General features: G+C 38.6%; 1 protein-coding gene across 3 annotated transcripts in view; it reads right to left on the bottom strand.

Annotated features, from left to right (window-relative positions):
* Window positions 1-4,704: 4,704 nt before the first annotated feature.
* LOC117407161 (matrix metalloproteinase-20-like) overlaps window positions 4,705-17,744 on the bottom strand; it is a 16,770-nt gene continuing 3,730 nt past the window's right edge. Inside the window, exons 4-11 of one of the 3 annotated variants that reach the window (XM_059030790.1) lie at window positions 17,345-17,461; window positions 16,989-17,150; window positions 16,400-16,533; window positions 7,212-7,249; window positions 6,265-6,398; window positions 6,014-6,170; window positions 5,386-5,489; window positions 4,705-5,074 (exon numbers count right to left, since the gene is read on the bottom strand). In XM_059030790.1, the coding sequence (XP_058886773.1) occupies window positions 4,974-5,074; window positions 5,386-5,489; window positions 6,014-6,170; window positions 6,265-6,398; window positions 7,212-7,249; window positions 16,400-16,533; window positions 16,989-17,150; window positions 17,345-17,461 (947 nt within the window). In that variant the 3' untranslated portion in view covers window positions 4,705-4,973. Of the gene's footprint in view, window positions 5,075-5,385; window positions 5,490-6,013; window positions 6,171-6,264; window positions 6,399-7,211; window positions 7,250-7,436; window positions 16,534-16,988; window positions 17,169-17,344; window positions 17,462-17,744 lie in introns of those variants that run through there. The other 2 variants (XR_009329584.1, XM_059030789.1) reach the window with 2 other exon arrangements.

Genomic DNA, 17,744 nt, shown 5'->3' with positions numbered 1-17,744 from the left:
CTCATTACAACATACTGGAGGATTCAGAGCAGACTGGCTGGTTAACTATTACTTCAGGTTTCTGCTGCAGTACTCAGACTTCCTTACAGAGTCCTTACGGATGGACCAAGTCTCCATTCTAGAATGAACACAAAGGTCATATTGTGAGAACTGAACACCCTAAAACTAGAAGATTAGTTATACAGCCCCAAGCAAAATGCATCAATGCTGGAGTTAACCTAATACGAAACTACTCTATTTCAAGCAGACAAATGTATCAGCCACTGACGTCAAACGCTGATTCATCGCTTCTACAATAAGCCTTTAATACATATTAAAGACAACAAAACCACAAACACGTACACTTTGGGTGATTTAATTTAGCTGTAGGGTTAATACTGGATGCAAGCTGTACCTTGGAAATGACTTCCTACACTGTTGATATCTACTTGGCAGTTTGTGTTTGAAAAACTGTACACTGTTCTTATCACTATTTCCGTGAAATCTGAAAAACAGGCATCCGCAAAAAGCTGTCACTTAGTTTTGTTGATGTTTTTGTCTCTTTTTTAAATAGATTTTCAAGGTCAAAATGAAGATCCCCCCTGTACACACACACACACACAGACAACCCCACACACACAATGATAAATATTCAGCTGGTGAGTCAAATATAAAAAACAACCAGCTCCCACATACTCATTCTATCTGCGCCTCGCAAATAGCAACTAACCTGACTTTTTTTATCACAAGAACTTCAAATTCACATTGTATTGTAGCTTCACAATTATCTATTCACAAATGTGTGGTAGTAATATTCATTGCACGTTTTTTTATTATTATTTATGTGGTTGTGTTGCAGCTATATTGTTAACTTTACCTAACCAAAACTACTGATTTTCATAAATAACATAAAAAAGCAAAAACAAGTCTATTATTCTTTCAAATTGTATTCAAAGGTAAAGGTAAAGGGTTTTGTGTATGACTTCTGTTTTGGTCCCTGTACCCTCTTTATTTGTTCCTGTTTTATCTGTAAATAAATGTGTGCTGTAACTGCAGCTCCCTGTCTCTGAGTCTCACTCCTGCTGGTAACAGCTTGGGTCGTGACACTCCCCTGTCACAGTTTCATATTACAGGCTTTCTCATGAATCACTGTGACACTGGGAACTGAGCAGAAGGCATATGTTTTGAAGCACAATTCACAAGATGGAATTAAAGCAGACTGTCCTCATTGCTGACAGTTAACACTCATTGGCAGTTAGCGTGGGCACATTAGAAACCAGCCGGTGCCCATCGCCAAGGCTGGAGAAAAACATGGGCTGATCTTATCAGCCCTCCAAAACGGTTTGTCTTTATTGGGCATGAACACAAAAAAGCAGACTGTGAGTCGGCTAAAGGAGAGACTAATTATGAAAGGGGAAAAAAATGTTGAAAGAGAATACTGTAATATTAGATGTTGTTTAAACCTGATGTTATGTGTCATCTCATCTAAAATAATATACCATAAGATATCAGCTAATCTGTAAGAAATGAATCACTGAAAAAATGGACTTTTCTTGCATATTTATACCCTTATAGCAGTTTACTACAGTACATTTGCATGGTAATTTTACATACTTTTCCAATGGTTATGCTATGCCATACATTACCATATCTATACAGTATGGTCATTACTACATTCAAGATTTACCATGCTTTCGCTTTGCTTTCTTACACCTTGTTGTAAGGATTGTGTTTGGAAGTAAAGGCGTATGTAGACCACTAAGAAGCAGATAGACACTCAGAAGATACAAAGTCTCTTATTTATTGTGAAATCTCCAGGATAGGTCATGCATAGCTCTAGGCAGGTTGATTTTTTTTAGGCAGACACACCATTTACATGTAACCCTTTCCTGGCTACTTTAGTAGCTTCCTAATAACGTTGCCTCCACCTAGCCCTTCAAACTTCTCCCCTGCTCCCTCTCCCACTCCCTCCTGCTCCAACTCAACTGCTATGTTCTCTGCGTGGAGTGAGGGGGAGGAGATACGGTCGTAGGGAGGGAGTGGCTTCAAATATTACAACTTAATGAGTTGTGAATGAGTTTTATATACTGTAAGAAGACATGGTAACTTTGAATTTGGAACCGTGCACATTTTATGTAAGATAAGTAACCTATGTGATGATAACAAATAAATTACAGTTCATGATTACCTCCTGTGAGCACGACTGTCATTGGGTAAGCAGGAAGTAATGAAAATACCAGCGTTCGCTATTATTGTAAATGAGTTTTTGTTACCATTGATCTTTCGCTTCCTTACCAAAACAAGTATTGTTTCTGTTATATCTATATGAAGTGGTTCTTTGTTTGAGTCTAATTTCATCACAGATTCATCCTGCTGGACTCCACCTTGACCTTGAAAGAAAATTAAATAGCTGCTGTCAGGTTATTTAGTTCATACCTTTGGAAAGATGCAATCAAGCGAATAGAAGAAGTGGCTTTGCTTTATGCTGTGTGCCCTCTTCACACTGAATACAGCAGGACAGCACCAGTACCTCACACGGCTGCTGCATGTGTACAGTGAGAGTGTGGAGTCTGGGTGTGAACCGCTGACATGTACACTGCATGCAAACCTCTTAACCACCATGCAAATGAGCCAGGCTGGTCTGTATTAGTGACTAGAATATACACCTCTGAACCTCATACCAACATATAGCAGAATCCACAACAGCAGTGCATCATACAACACTGCCTGTTACACTTAGCATCATAAAACGCGTAACTATCTTCATTCTCCCATCGCAGCTAACTGGATAAAGCACATGTCTTTTGGCTCACAGGCTGTTTGTTTCAAATGCCACTTTCTGAAATGTTTTTCTTTTATTTATTTTTTATTTCTTAACTAAACACTGCAATAAGCTGTGGTTTCAAGGTATTTCATAATAGCTATTTATTGTTAAATTAAATGTCAGAATATTAAAAGAAAAACATATGAAAGGTGCAAATGTTTTATTCCTATTTACAGAAAGGACTATATTTTTTACAATTCATCTTAAAATGCTGATAAACATTTGGAGGTCAGATTTTAATAGAACAGTGAATATTGAGGCATCCTTTCTGGTGCCACACTGAGAAAGCAAGTACCATTATATAAACATTTACAATGCTGTAATAAAAAGGGATGTTCACGTCTCACAGGTACCTCCACTAGTGTTTTCTACTGTTATAACAACCTTGACTTGCATAAGGAAAAACATTGAGTGAAATAGCTTGCAACACTCGATTTTCAAGGTAGCATAATCAACAAGTACAGAGAAACATCATGTGTAATTGACAAACCCAGGACTGGAAGACCTGTCTAACAAGGATGAGCAATACTTGAAGATAATATCTAGGTTCAATAATGTGATTCCCCCTTTGGCTTTATAGAGATGAGCATGTCGGCAGGATTCTTAGCAGATGATTCATGTGGGCTTTGAGCTGACATCAACCCTAAAATCAGCATCGACTGTATTCCGGGATAGTGCTACACCGGTGGCTACACACACGCGGATTAGGAGAACAAGCTCTGGTGCTGTGCCTTGATGAAGTAATAACTGTGTTTCCATTCACACAGATTGGAGGTTGGATAAGGTTATCACAGTGGAAGCCCTCCAGTAGCATGTTCTCTGACACCCCAGCTTCATGTAACTTTTTTGAATTTATTCTTTTTTGAACTGACACTTTTTTTGAAGTGATACTTTTTTGAATTGATGCTAATTGTTTTTAATTGTTTAATTATTTCTTGTTTTTGTATCCTGTTTTCATATTGAGTGTTTTGCAATGTACACCATGTGTTTTAAATCACTGGATACAGGTGAACTGATCTCTTAACTGTTAATTGTTAATGAAGTGGAAACCATATATGTGATGCTGTGTTCTGAGATTCCTTATACTGAGGAAGGCAGTTTGCTGAAACGTGTCTGCACAATCCGGGTGGATATAAAATATTTTTTTAATCAAAAATTAAATAATAAACTGTGCTTCGGATTGTTTTTTTTAGTGGAGAGTGTGGGTCATTCTTTATCAATTTATTTATTTATTTTAAAATGTATTTGCTGGAAAAGTCATATGAGCTCCAATCAGCTTGTTTACAAAGGAGTCGCAGGATGGAGGCAGGCAGGAGCCAGTTATAGTAACATACAGCATGCACACAGCTTCACAATACATGTGTCATTGTATTCATTTCACATCACATGCAATCGCAAGGCTGCTTCAAATGATCAAACAGTAATTTCTTACCATGAGAAAGTGACACTGTGGATCTGAGTTCTGTGCAATCTCTTACCATGAGAAAGTGACACTGTGGATCTGAGTTCTGTGCAATGTCTTACATCTCTTACCATGAGAAAGTGACACTGTGGATCTGAGTTCTGTGCAATCTCTTACCATGAGAAAGTGACACTGTGGATCTGAGTTCTGTGCAATCTCTTACATCTCTTACCATGAGAAAGTGACACTGTGGATCTGAATTCTGTGCAATCTCTTACCATGAGAAAGTGACACTGTGGATCTGAGTTCTGTGCAATCTCTTACCATGAGAAAGTGACACTGTGGGTCTGAGTTCTGTGCAATCTCTTACCATGAGAAAGTGACACTGTGGATCTGAGTTCTGTGCAATCTCTTATCATGAGAAAGTGACACTGTGGACCTGAGTTCTGTCAGAGGGGCAGCAAAAACCAAAGATTTCCTGCCAATACACTTCTCATGGTTGGTATTTTAAAATATTTAATATTGTCTGCATTTCTTAAGGAATAAACACAATTAAACTCCTGGAATTATTTAGATAGACAGTGATATATGAAAGCTCAGCAGACTGCTGGAAGTGAAGGTATGGATTCTAGTATAGGTAAAAAAAAAACAAAAACATACAGATGTAACTCTCTAAAAGCAGCAAATATATTGTATTTGTACCTGATGTCTAGTGTACAGCTATACAATTCTTAATGTACAATCTGAAAGCCCTATAAAAAGCTTCTCTCAGCATCCCAGCCAAGTATTTGCCTTCTCAGTTCCAGACACTTTCTTCTGCTTGTAGTCATACTTGTACACTTCTGATCCAGAGAAGAAATAAAGGAATCCTAGAGAAGACAACAGTATGTCTTATTTTAATGTGAAAGAAAAGAACAGAAACAGAAGCATTTTATTTTTGAAGCATGTTTTGGTTTTTCCACGGTAAGTGCTGAGAAAACATTTCAAATAATAAAGATACTCTGCTGCGTTTCACAAAACAGTCTGTTACACAGTGTAATCCAGGTGTGTGAAGTGGAACAGTGAATGACTCTTGAGAGAGTTAGTGCACTCGCACACTTATTCAAGTGCAGCAAACTTGTAATATGTTAAATATCAGATGTAGCAACTGCTCAGATAGCAAAACAAAATCGACACTTGCCATTTTTCTCCACAGCCGCATCTATTTTGGTGCTTATCCCTGGAAAGTCATCAGTGATGTTTCGGGGATAAAACTCCTCCATGGCTCTGGCAGTTTCATTGTAACTTTAAAAAACATGCAAATAATTTATATTACGATGCTGTGTTTGCTGCCACTGCATGTTCCACCAACATCAACATAAAAGGTATTTTCAAATGAATTTAATAGTTCAGGGCTTACTCTTTCTCCAAGGTGGACATCGATCATCCAGTTATAAAACTGGCTGAAGTGTGCCCTCAAACACGGACTCAGCAATGGGTTAAAGCTCTATATTGATCGGATTTAGACAGCAGGTTTTGGCTTTGTGCACACCCCATGTCACACTAAACTAAAGAACAGTTACTGTGTTCCAGGCTTCAGGGTGAACTGTTTTGTACTATAAGTTAATATGCTGTGTTAACATGAAGCATTAACTTACTATAAATCACAGAAATGATCATACTCAATAACTACTATTAAACATGAAGCAATGTGTGGGATGACATCTACACACAGGGTAAGATGTACTGAAATTCCTACACATCCCTAACTGACACTGCCTGACTTTTCATACATGATTTATAAATAATGTGCTCTGAACTGCACTTACCTCCAGTACAAGTCTTTGATGAAGAATAAAGTATTCCCTGTTTCATTTATATGAACAGCAGCGTCTATTTGCTTCACTTGATGTGGGAATCCCAGTTTGTAGATGGACTTGGGGCCCCCTTTCATTTCAGGACCTTTGACAGTCCAATACTTAGATCCTAATGGAACACACAGAAACATCACTTTAGTGCTTTAACTTAGAGACTGGATGGTGCATTTACTTCAGCTGAACAGACACATAGGTTCACTTACCTTTAAAAAGATAAGCAAACTTTCTCCTGGGTAGTGAGTATGCAGCATCGATGTCTGAATACATTCTTGGCATGAAGTTATTGATGGGTCCTTCTTTTATATCAGGAAGCTGTCCGTGTCTAATCCATAGGTACCTAAAATAATAATAATAATAATAATAATAATAATAATAATAATAATAATAATAATAATAATAATAATAATAATAATAATACATACATACATACATACATACATACATACATACATACATACAAATATATCAAAATGTATTAATTCTTTGTCAGCAGCAAAAGGGGTGCAAATACATCCTGCATGTTTAAAATGAACATATATAAAAAATCTTTGAAAATCCTGTGCTATCCTGATCAAATGTACTGTTATTTTGATACCAGATTGCAAACCCTGTTTATGTTCAGTACAGTATGTGGGGTGCATTTGCACCCCATTCCGTCTGCTCTGTGCATGCATATTGTGCAGTCGACAAAGGGTTAACAAACAAAAAAAAATTCAAGTTGAACGTAGATATGAATATTGCTTGTAATAGAGCTGTTGCCATGTTCCACTGTGTAGTTAATCATAGATTAGTGACTATTTGAGTGAATAAGGAAATAATTTTTCCTTGAATTTATTTTACCCCCACTTAATAAAATGTACAGTACATTTTAACTATTGTTCCTGCCGGAGAATGCTGATTTTTTGTATGTGTGTGTTATTGTGTCTTTGTAAAAGCACTGACTGATAACTATTGTGCACCCCCGCAAGCAGACAGCTATTGTCAGTAACTGTGTTGCACAATACACTGCGTGAATGAAAGCACAGTGTGCCCTGAAGCAATGAAAACAAAGTCCTTTGCAAGTGCCTTAATAGCAGGAAGAAGCATCAGAATCTCTGAATAAAATAAGCAGTCGCAACAAACATTTAAGAGTTGCTTTTTTGTTTTTTACCTGTCTTTCAAAAGTAGTACATCCCGCCCCAGTGTAGTTGTAACCCACTATTACAATGAGTCACATTGAGAATTAAGTTCAGGGAAAATATATGTGAATTCTGGAGATCTCTCTCTAATGCTGCGTATACCCTTCTTAAGAAAATGTACTTTACGTTATACAGTTGCCTTAATATATTTATACCAGGTTACTTTATTATAAAGAATCACTCAGCAACAACAAATATGCTTTATGAAAATAAAATGTTTATAAAAGTAATATATATGTAGCAATTAAAATTGTTACAATATTGTTCACAGTAAAAAAAAACAAACAAACATTGGAAATAAAAAATATAGAATAAAACAAAATGTTTCTATCAGTTGTGCACAACGACTAAAGTACCTCCGGAGGACTTAAAAATATAAAAAAAACAAGTCCTTCTGCTGAACTGTCAGTCCCGCTGCAATACAAGCCGTCTCGGTAGATGCAATGGATCGAGTCCTCCACTCTTCGTAATCTCCGGTCTCCACGAACTATTAATAAAATATAATAGCAATGCAGGACAGTGAAGATACAGCATATAGAAATTTCAGATGTATTCCTAGGACGGTAGCTCTAGCACTCGTTTGCACATTGGAAATTAACATGCAGGCAACTGACTGTGTAAAACACAATACACACGTGGTGCATTAATTAAAAGGAAACTTATTTAAAGTGTATTTATTTATTTTTTTAGTAACCATACAATACAAATGTACTATATAAATGACAAATATATATTTGGAACATCTTAAACACATATTATAAACCGTTCAAGTTTTGAACTATATTTAACTGCAGTTCAGTCAAAATGGCGGACGAATGTATAAACAATATTCTCCTTTTTTTTCTATTTACCGAGTAAAATGGGAAACACAACTGCCTCTGTAAATAACAGAAATCACTCAAATATAAAAAATATATATTATTCTTTTATAAGTATTAGAATATAGCCGCTTCAAATATTTATTTGCAAAGCTGTATTGAACAGAATCATCCACATGGCGGCCACACTACTTATTTATTTATTTAAAGTTTTACTTAAAGCTTTATTACAGCAAATCCTGCTATTTTTAATCAATAAAAAAAAATCAAAAGTAAGGAGAAATCGCTTACCTATTAATAAAATATAATAGCAATGCAGGACAGTGAAGATACAGCATATAGAAATTTCAGATGTATTCCTAGGACGGTAGCTCTAGCACTCGTTTGCACATTGGAAATTAACATGCAGGCAACTGACTGTGCACGTGTTTATTGCGGGCACAGAAGGGGGGTCGTGTTAAAGAAACAGACTCACTGATACCCATATTTGGAAACAGGAAGCATGGGGGCTACATTCTCCCTCCCTAAAAGCTATCGTCCTCGATAGTAACACCCACAGAAAATATCCATATATTTATTTAATCATCTTCTATATGCTAATGCGAAATCAAAGCCTGAATCAATAGCTCGGTCTGTTTATGCAACTGTTCCAATATCATTTTGTTTTGCTGTTGTACACAGGAAACAATTTGTGAAACAGCTCTATTGTAATCGTGTTTCTTGTCAGAAGTTATCTTTTGAGAAGTTACTTCAAAATCTTTGAACTTAGATGGCAGTTTCCTCTCTCTTTCTGATCGTCTTAACACTTGGGGATCTATGGTCTCCCTAGGCTCAGTTTTGGAACTTTGTTGAAGTTCACCCAGTGCTGATTCTGAGACTTCCTCGGTTATTTCTCTTTCAATAGTAACCTCAGTTACTGGTCCCGTCACGTCGTCTTCATGCAAAGAAGAATGGAGTGGAGGATCTTCATCAGTCATTGGCAGGTAAGTACAGAACTCAGGAGCTTCTGGATTCAATCCAGAACCAGCAATATTCTGTTCTTCTTCAGAAGGAATTACCGATTGATCTGTATCATCCTCATCAGAATTTCTAGTTTCATCCAAGGTCCCTGCAGTCTGCCTCGTCCTCGTACGTCTTGCCTTCTCAGGTACTGTGCCATCATCAACTCCCTCTTCAGCCGATATGAATCCACAAGGACGCAACATGTCTCTGTGCAATGTTCTCTCAGGTCCATCATCTTTCTCTGGTCTAATCACATAGACTGGCAGCTCTTCTCTAGCCTGCCGTACGACAATGTAAACAGCGTGTTCCCAGCGGTCAGCTATTTTGTGCTTCCTACGCAAATTTACATTCCTAACCAGGACTCGATCTCCTTCCTCCAAGGATGATGCTATGACCTTCTTGTCCCATCTCTGTTTATTGGCCAGCTGTCTTTTCTCTGCTTCCTTAGTGGCTCGCTCGTAGGCATATTTTAGCCTCTGACGAAGTTCCTTCACATATTGCTGATGAGTCTTATGGTCATGTCCAACAGGACTGATGCCAAAGCACAAATCTATAGGCAATCTTGGCTGCCTACCAAACATGAGGAAGAACGGAGACTCTCCAGTAGTGTCGTTACGAGTGCAGTTATATGCATGAACGAGAGGGCGAACATACTTCCTCCAGTTATCTTTCTTCTTCTCAGAGAGGGTACCCAGCATGTCAAGGAGGGTTCTGTTAAATCTTTCAACTGGATTTCCTCTAGGATGGTAAGGTGTAGTTCTAGATTTAGTGCCACAAATTTTACAGAGCTCTGAAATGAGTTCAGACTGAAAATTTGCACCTTGATCGCTATGAACTCTCTTGGGAAACCCGTAGTGGCAAATTACATTCTCCCACAACAGATTGGCTACAGTCTTGGCAGTCTGGTCTTTAGTTGGATATGCTTGCGCATATTTTGTGAAGTGATCGGTTATAACTAGTATGTTCCGAATATCTTTGGAATCAGGTTCTAATGATAAAAAATCAATGCAGACAAGCTCCATGGGAGCATAAACATTTATATTGACCATTTTTGCAGCCTTCTCTGCCCTTGCTTTTCTGCGTAAGCACCTCTCACAAGTCTTGCATTTCTGTTCCACATCCCGGGTCATCCTTGGCCAATAGAAGCGTGCTCTAGCCAAATCCAGAGTCCTCTCATAGCCAAGATGTCCAGTTTCATCATGTACTCCTTCCAAAGCTCTAGCCTGGTGACTTTGTGGAATCACCAACTGATCGTATAGTTCTTCATTCCTCATCACCCGCCGATGTAGAACACCCTCTTTAAGGAGAAGTTTAGGCCACTCTTTTAAAAGTAATCTTACTTCAGGGGTCTCTGACTTTCTGAATTTTTCTTCAAGCTTTCTGCCTTTCCCCAACAACTGAATGACTCTGGACAGATTAACATCTCTGTTTTGAAGAACTTTCCAGTTTTCTAAAGTTAATCCAGGGAGTAATGGTTGCCCTGGCCATGGTTCTGGAAATTCAAAATCATCTGGAATGGCACCCTCTCCACTAGGTAAAGCTTCTACAGCGCTAGGTTTGTTCCCGCTCACTTCTATCTCTGGATTCTCTTGCTCACCAGGCTCTTCTGATTCAACTTCCTGTGCAAGTACTACTACTTTATGCCTCAGGAAAGCAGCCTTACACACATCTGACTCCAGGGTGTCAAAATCAGGGTCTTGTCTGGTCCTGGACAGCATTTTAGCAATTCTCTCCACTTGCTTCAGGGAGTCATCATCATCTGCAGCAGGTCCATTTGGCCTTCGGGATAAGCCATCTGCATCCATATTAGTTTTTCCAGATCTGTAGCTTATGTCAAAGTTATAGATAGACAGGGCTGACAACCACCTATGTCCTGCAGCATCCAATTTTGCAGTTGTGAGAACATATGTCAGAGGATTATTATCTGTCACTACTTTGAATTCTGTCCCATATAAATAGTCATGAAACTTTTCACTTATTGACCATTTCAAAGCTAAAAATTCCAATTTGTGAACAGGGTAGTTTCGTTCACTTTTGCTAAGTCCTCGACTAGCATATGAGATAACTCTCATTTTACCATCCTGGACCTGGTAGAGTGCTGCTCCCAGGCCTGTGATACTGGCATCTGTGTGTAAGATATAATGGAGTTTCCAGTCTGCAAATCCTAACACTGGCGATGTAGTGAGCTTCTCTTTGATGCATTCAAATGCCCTTTGACAATCTGCTGTCCATCGATCACCCAGAGACTGTCTTGCTTTTATTCGCCAAGATGCCCCTTTCTTTCTGTTTGAAGCTTCGCCCACCAACAAATCATTTAATGGCCTGGCAATGTTTGCATACTTTTCCACAAAACGTCTGTAATACCCTGCGAAGCCGAGAAAAGACCTAACCTCTCTGATGTTCTTGGGCGTCGGCCAATCTATTATAGCTGAAATTTTCTGGGGGTCAGGGCAGATTCCCTCTTCCGAAATCTTGTGTCCCAGATATGCCACCGAATTCTGGAAGAATTTACATTTTGAAGGAGAGAGCTTCAAGCCATACTGAGCAATGCGATGCAGGACCTTCATTAGACGTTCCTCGTGTTGTTCAAGAGTGTCTGAAAATATAATTAGGTCATCCAGGAAAGCAACCACTTCCTGTAGATTAACTCCTGACATCACCCGCTCCATTGTTCTCTGAAATGTAGCTGGGGCATTGGTTAAACCTTGAGGCATCATTTTGAATTGCCAATTACCAAATGGCGTTGTGAATGCAGTCTTGGCACGGTCAGACTCTTCTACTTCAATTTGATAATATCCGCTTTTTAGATCTAGTACTGAGAACCATTTTGAGCCTGAAAGAAGAGCAAAAGTCTCCTCTATTCTAGGAAGTGGGTATGCATCCCGCCTGGTTAGACGATTCAGTCTTCTGTAGTCCACAACCATTCGTAGGGATCCGTTTTTCTTTCTAACCAAGACAACTGGAGATGCATAGGGGCTGTCAGACTCTTCAATAATCCCAGTAGTCAGCAACTCATGAAGGTGACTTCTCAGGTCTTCAAAATCAGCTGGAGAGACACGACGGGTGCGCTCTTTGAATGGAGTGTTGTCTGTGAGCACTATTTTGTGTGTTATCCCAGGAGCATGTCCTATGTCGAGATCATGGAGGGAGAATGCACTGCCTACTTCTTTTTCTATCCTAGTAGTAATATATTTCTTGAAATCTTCAGAAACTGGTGAGTTATCAAAATCCAACTCCAGCCTTGTTGTATTACTGGGACCGAACTTTTCTCCCTCCCTCAATACTGCAGTAGCACTAGAACATCTGGACTCCATCAGATTTAATTTGGAGACATCTAATGCCCTTATCCACTCCACTGTTTCCCCTGCAGCAACAACACTTCTGGGTTGTAAGGTGATGTCATGATCAGAGGCATTTTTGACCATGACTCCAATCTTGGTACGATTTTGAGGGTCTCCTTCTAGCAGCTGATTGTAAACCAGTAATCCTCCTGCAATGGGACGTCCTTCAGATGCTTCTATAAGTATATTGCATCCTTTGCTATAGATATTCTTACTCAGCATACATTTCAGCTCTTTAGACTCGTTCTTGGGAACCGTAACAGGTGTTTTACTGGCTAATCTCACTTTGGTAGTTTTTGCTTTTGCATTGGCTTCACCAATTGTATTGGTATAGGCAGCAGCCCAGTCGCAGCGGATAGCCAGCCTCTTCAAGTATTGCGCACCAGCCTTCTCCTCACACTCACGCATGAGATGCCTGAGTACATTTGTTCCCACTAAGAGAGGTACAGTAGTATTACATTGATTGTCAGGGCAAACAAGAACTAACACATAAAAGCTGTTTTCTGTGCCACAAACATCTTCAGGAAATTGCACATTAACTTCTATGAATCCTAGATAAGGAACAGTACTACCTCCCGCACCAACAACACAGAGTAAGTCTTGTATCGAGCTTAACTTGAGATGTGACAAATACTGACGGTAAAATGACTCAGATAGGCAAGTTACCTGTGATCCAGTGTCTACTAAACAGAGGCAACGAACACCATCAAGAAAAGCAACAGTGTGACACGACTCACCAACAAGACCAGGAGGTACGCCCTGTAAACTTTTATGAAAACTGGGTATATTGTGCTTTTGAGTTGTTTTGGGACTGGGTGTACATGAATTCAGTGCCTCTATCTGTCCCTTATAGAGACACCCATCTAGTTTAAAGGATGCAATGGAGTATAAGCTTCTCTGCGCTGTGCAGCCCTGTTCTCGCATCTATTCCTGAGCTTTTGCTGAACCAGCACTGCATTCACTGGATTAGAGCACTTTTCCATTGTGTGTCCATCTTTGCCACAATTATAGCAGAATGCCCCCATCCTATTGGGTCCCTTCTTAACTGTGGTTTCTGACCTTTCTCTTAATTCAGCAGAGCTGCTCCTATTACTTGCAGTATCTGGGGCTCCACTAGCATTTGACACACCATGTGTACTTGAGGATACCTTTGCTTTTTTCCAATCCTTTTCTAGCTGTAGGACCCTTTGGGCAAGCTCTTCTTCTCTGCTGGTTGAACCGGGAACTGTATGGGATACAGTACTAATATTATCACCAACACCAACAGACTTGGCAGAAACCTTGGGCTGTGTTGCACCAAGATGACGCTTCTTTCTGGTCTCTTTTGACTCTTTCTCCTCCTCAAAAGCCCGTACCTCAAATAAAACCTTTGAGTATGATAAGCACTGCTCAGAAATGTCACTCAGAAAGTCCTTCAAGTGCAAACGGTCTATTAACGTATCATCCCAACAACCCCTGATAAATTGCTTCAACAGTTGCTTATCAGGTTGTGTTCCAACTAAACCATCCCTTTCCATTACTCGTTGCAGGACAGCATGGAGTCTACGAAGATAATCTGATGCTTTTTCAGTTGCATTTTGATGTGTCTCAATAAACTGTATAAACAGCTCCTCGCCACTTGCTACACTGCCATAAGCCTTCTCTAGCTCTTCAAAGTACTGCTCAGCAGTTGCGTCTTCTCCTGCATATAGGGCAACATTCAAAGCTGGGGGTAAAAGACTTTCCAGTAACTTGCGTCTTTTTGCATTAGCAGTGAGATCAACATCTTTAATTACCTGGCGAATCTGAATGCGCCATGTTTCATAGTCTGCTTCACTACTTGGCTTACTGGCAGTGCCCGAAAAACACTTGAGCTTGTAACGGACATTGTTAAGAAATGCACCTTCACTCGCAGTTTTCACTACATGCTCTACTACAACTTTCTGTACATCACTAGGAATAGAGATAGGTGTGGACTGGTTGCTGTACACATTTGGCTGTTGAGAGGGTGAAGAAAAGGTTTCAAAATGTTCTGAGAATGTCTGCTTAGGAGTGAAAGCATTTGAGAAATCAAAAGACACCTTGGGCAAGGGACTAACCCCTTCAGAGTCTTTATAGCTTCCACTAAGTTTATCAGACAGCAGCTTGGATGCCCTCTTTTCTAATTCTTTAGCATCAGTGCCATGTTTGATAGCTATTTCTGCCAACTGCTCCTGAAAAGTATCAGTCACATCTAACAAAATGGCATCCAGTAACATAGCTGTGGACATTACATTGGTGCTAGTGTTGCTAAATCTAACTTGATCTGATAAAACAGGCTGTACTGTCCAGCGACTGCTGAAGTCATGACTAACATGCTCATCATCTAACAGAAACACAGACAAACCTTCCTCAAACTCACAAAGTACACTTTCAGATACTTGTCCAACTAAACGCTGAACTTTAGTAACAACACCAACTGGACTGAATGCATTCTTAATGTCAGCATAGGTGACTCTTTGATCTACATGACCTAAAAGTATGGACCTATCAGCGCAAAACTCATACTGCTTGCACAATTCCATTACTTATAGAAATTAAACTTATTGCATATATATTTCAAAACAAATTTTAATTGTTGCTGAGTAATTTAAACATGAATGATTACTAGAAGGGGCGCAGCCCCGCGTTTTGGGCGCCAAATTTTTCTACTTATGTAACCCACTATTACAATGAGTCACATTGAGAATTAAGTTCAGGGAAAATATATGTGAATTCTGGAGATCTCTCTCTAATGCTGCGTATACCCTTCTTAAGAAAATGTACTTTACGTTATACAGTTGCCTTAATATATTTATACCAGGTTACTTTATTATAAAGAATCACTCAGCAACAACAAATATGCTTTATGAAAATAAAATGTTTATAAAAGTAATATATATGTAGCAATTAAAATTGTTACAATATTGTTCACAGTAAAAAAAAACAAACAAACATTGGAAATAAAAAATATAGAATAAAACAAAATGTTTCTATCAGTTGTGCACAACGACTAAAGTACCTCCGGAGGACTTAAAAATATAAAAAAAACAAGTCCTTCTGCTGAACTGTCAGTCCCGCTGCAATACAAGCCGTCTCGGTAGATGCAATGGATCGAGTCCTCCACTCTTCGTAATCTCCGGTCTCCACGAACTATTAATAAAATATAATAGCAATGCAGGACAGTGAAGATACAGCATATAGAAATTTCAGATGTATTCCTAGGACGGTAGCTCTAGCACTCGTTTGCACATTGGAAATTAACATGCAGGCAACTGACTGTGTAAAACACAATACACACGTGGTGCATTAATTAAAAGGAAACTTATTTAAAGTGTATTTATTTATTTTTTTAGTAACCATACAATACAAATGTACTATATAAATGACAAATATATATTTGGAACATCTTAAACACATATTATAAACCGTTCAAGTTTTGAACTATATTTAACTGCAGTTCAGTCAAAATGGCGGACGAATGTATAAACAATATTCTCCTTTTTTTTCTATTTACCGAGTAAAATGGGAAACACAACTGCCTCTGTAAATAACAGAAATCACTCAAATATAAAAAATATATATTATTCTTTTATAAGTATTAGAATATAGCCGCTTCAAATATTTATTTGCAAAGCTGTATTGAACAGAATCATCCACATGGCGGCCACACTACTTATTTATTTATTTAAAGTTTTACTTAAAGCTTTATTACAGCAAATCCTGCTATTTTTAATCAATAAAAAAAAATCAAAAGTAAGGAGAAATCGCTTACCTATTAATAAAATATAATAGCAATGCAGGACAGTGAAGATACAGCATATAGAAATTTCAGATGTATTCCTAGGACGGTAGCTCTAGCACTCGTTTGCACATTGGAAATTAACATGCAGGCAACTGACTGTGCACGTGTTTATTGCGGGCACAGAAGGGGGGTCGTGTTAAAGAAACAGACTCACTGATACCCATATTTGGAAACAGGAAGCATGGGGGTTACATAGTCACGGCATCAAAAGACAGATCAGGGTCACATTTTTCCTTCCTCGTTTGTGGAACATCAAATTTCAGCCTCCAGGGATAAAATAATGATGTCCTGCCATATCCTGAGAAATCGTATAGTAGATTTCTTCTAGGTCCTAGTGTATGTAATTGCATGTGTTATTACATATTAATTATGCTATAAATACACTAACAAAAAACAAATAACAAAAAAAACTAGCAACAGCCAAAATGTTTAATTTTGCAATTAAACGTGCTGCTGCATTCTAACTGCACAACCATAAATGTGTTACTACAATGTAAATGCAGGGTAGTTCTAGACAAAACAAAGAGTTGCCAAACATTTCATAATAAAATACTTGCACTTAATGCAAATAAAAGCAAAACCAAATATGATTTCATTATTTATTTAGTTCCTGATAGAAGGGTTTTTTATTCAGCAGTCTGTTTATAAGTTTCCTATTTTTTACATTGTACATGACATGAAGTCAGTCGAACAAAAACCTGTGATTTCAATAACTGAAAACGGGCTAAATACTGTTATAACTGGCTAGTTATTTGAGATCGCAGCTTATTTATCTTGCATTCCTACCGTACAGAGCTTGTATTTTAGCAACATCTTCACTGGAGAGGATATTTCCTGCTGTGCTGCGTTTTCTATACGTTGGGTACATCAGAGATTCTTTGTATCGCGAATGACTTAATCCCAGAGCATGACCAAACTCATGCGCTGCGACAAGGTAAAGGTTGAATCCTGAAATGAATTTAAAAAAAAAAAAGTTTGCATTTTTTTTTTCTTTCAGGGTAGTTTTCATAGTAAATAGCTTTGAGAGTCTATCCCAATGTGGCTGTAAAGGCAAAATAAAAACAACAACAAAATAATCTGCAACAAATTAAATTGCATTGAGAAAAAAAGGGTTACTATCATAAAACAAAATACCTTGGAACCAGCTGACCAGGTTTCGTCATCGTCAAAGTGAGCGTCCCCTCCGATTCCTTCCCCAGGACCATAGGCATGAGCCAGAGTACCCCCCGGCCCATCGAAGGGAAAGAAGTCTCCGTGAGCTGTCACAGACACAACAGAGTGACAATGGGAAACTGGGGAGCTCTTTCAATGATGCAATAAATCATTTTGATTTTTGTTCATTTTGTTTTATATTGGAATTCGTAGTAACCCTTGTCTCGATGTGTAATAAATCAGGCTGCAGTTATCGCAAAACACAAATTGTTAGGGCCTTAACACAAATTGTTTGTCAATAGATGGCAAACTTGCACAATGTGCTTTTAAAAGACATCCCCCAGTAGGGGAGAATGGAGTGCTAACAAGGGACGAGCCATGATGGCCCAA

The sequence above is a fragment of the Acipenser ruthenus genome, chromosome 9 (assembly GCF_902713425.1).
Source record: "Acipenser ruthenus chromosome 9, fAciRut3.2 maternal haplotype, whole genome shotgun sequence".
NCBI classification, from domain to species: Eukaryota; Metazoa; Chordata; class Actinopteri; order Acipenseriformes; family Acipenseridae; genus Acipenser; species Acipenser ruthenus.
The sequence above is the reverse complement of the archived record's forward strand: the minus strand, read 5'-3'. Positions and strand labels throughout refer to the sequence as shown.